This window comes from Clytia hemisphaerica, unplaced genomic scaffold (assembly GCF_902728285.1).
Source record: "Clytia hemisphaerica strain Z4C2 unplaced genomic scaffold, Clytia hemisphaerica genome assembly, whole genome shotgun sequence".
Lineage (NCBI taxonomy): Eukaryota > Metazoa > Cnidaria > Hydrozoa > Leptothecata > Clytiidae > Clytia > Clytia hemisphaerica.
In genome coordinates this window covers 51,088-52,826 of record NW_027104606.1, presented here as the reverse complement: position 1 = coordinate 52,826, position 1,739 = coordinate 51,088, and the positions used below count along the sequence as shown (strand labels likewise).

General features: G+C 40.7%; 1 protein-coding gene across 1 annotated transcript; it reads right to left on the bottom strand.

Annotated features, from left to right (window-relative positions):
• Positions 1-423: 423 nt before the first annotated feature.
• On the bottom strand, positions 424-1,416 carry LOC136824226 (uncharacterized). Its single transcript, XM_067080401.1, has one exon. The coding sequence runs from the start codon at positions 1,414-1,416 to the stop codon at positions 424-426; it is 993 nt and encodes a 330-aa protein (XP_066936502.1).
• Positions 1,417-1,739: the final 323 nt, after the last annotated feature.

The window sequence follows — 1,739 nt, the reverse complement described above, 5'->3', positions numbered from 1 at the left end:
GATGTCTTATTTAATAAGTCTCTCAAGTTCATTTTCAATTTTCTCTCTTGAGTGAAACGGTATGCGTCTGATAGGCTGCTGCACTGGTGTGACGTTTGGATCAATGTGGAGTTGTAGTTTAAAGTTTTGAAGTTTACCAACGAACAGTTTTGAATGTTTCTTCATAATGATTTCTTTGTACTCTTTGCTTGATAATGATCTTACGAGCTCTGGTTCTGATGGTCTGCCAATTCGAAGGATGCCTAAACTAATGGCGGTTGATCTGCCAAGGATTGATCCGGAGTTACCTTGAACTACGATGAACTCTGCATGCTGATCTTGTCCGTCTGCTCTGATAACGGTTGAGAAGGTTCCTAGCGTTGGAATTGGGTGTGTTGACTGGTACGGGAAGATACTTGAAGATGAATTGGTGAGTTGCGGTTTTTAATCGAGCGAACTATATGTAGTTTCATCTATGATATTGACTGATGAGCCTGAGTCGATAAGTACAGGTACTTTGGTGTTCAGAATGTCTATGGAGTACAGTGGTAGTTCATGTCCGCCGATTTTGAAAATAATTATGTCTTCAAATCTGTTTTCGAGATCCTCGTCGGTTGCTTGGACAGGTCTTGGTGGGTCATCTTCTGGTGGTTGTTCCTCTAGTTGATTTACACCTCCTCTATTGATCGGTTGTTGACGGTTGGACAGACACATGCGTTGAAAGTGTCCAGTTTTGCTGCATTTGTTGCATTTCGAATTTTTGGATCTACGACATTCCTCACCTTTGTGGCCCATTGCTCCACACCTTCCGCACATGATACGATGGCTGTTGGTTCCTCTGGTTGATGGGTGTGGTGCCTGTGATCGATTTCTAGGTCCACTTCCTCCTCTTGGGAAACGGATGTTGGATCTTCCTCTTCCACGGAAATTTCGGTTGTTCTGCCGGTCTAAAGTGTTGACGTGGTCAGGTGGATCTTTGTTGTTTGATTGTTCAATCCTTTTGGACTGGGATTTGGCTGCTTCCATGGATTGATCGATTTCGATAACTTTTTCAAGGGTTAAGTTTTTTTCGGCAAGCAATTTTTCTCTGTACTTGCTGCCCTTACAGCCAGATACTACTCTGTCTCGGATGTGGTCGTTTAAAGAATTTCCATAATCGCAATTTTGAGCAAGTTTGCGAAGTCTTGATACGTACTGTTCAGTTTTCTCATGGGTTTGTTGGTTTGCATTGTTGAAAACTGATCTCTCGAATGTAACGTTTTTCTGTGGTATGAAGTATGTCGTAAGTGCTTCGACTGCTTCATCGTATGTTTGTCCAGTATCTGGTAGAGTTTCAAAAAGTTCTTGTGTTTCAGTGCCCATTGTATGTAGTAAGAGGGCTTTCTTTCTGGCATCGTTTCCTATACCAGATGCAGCTAGACGCCATCTTTGCTTCATGGTAGTCTTGCTAGAAGTAAATACGATTCGTGTAAATACGCACGAAATCTCAAATGCTAAACAAAGATGGTAGCCGTAGCTGTGGATATAAACATAACAGCCCATAGGAACATACCTGCTTTAGTTTCTTTGGTCTTTGAATGGTATAAAATTTGAGAAAGTGCAGAAAAAATCAGCCATCAAAACAAACAAAAACAAAAGTTATGATTATCAACTTTTCTGTGGTAGAAACACATTTTTTGGGTTGGTGCACATACAGAAATTACACTGGATACTAAAACTAATATTCAGGGAGTGATAAGTACAGTTAAACTACAAAAAAA

Excerpts from the sequence above, each read along its gene's own strand:
- LOC136824226 (XM_067080401.1), bottom strand. The coding sequence starts at position 1,416 with ATGAAGCAAAGATGGCGTCTAGCTGCATCTGGTATAGGAAACGATGCC.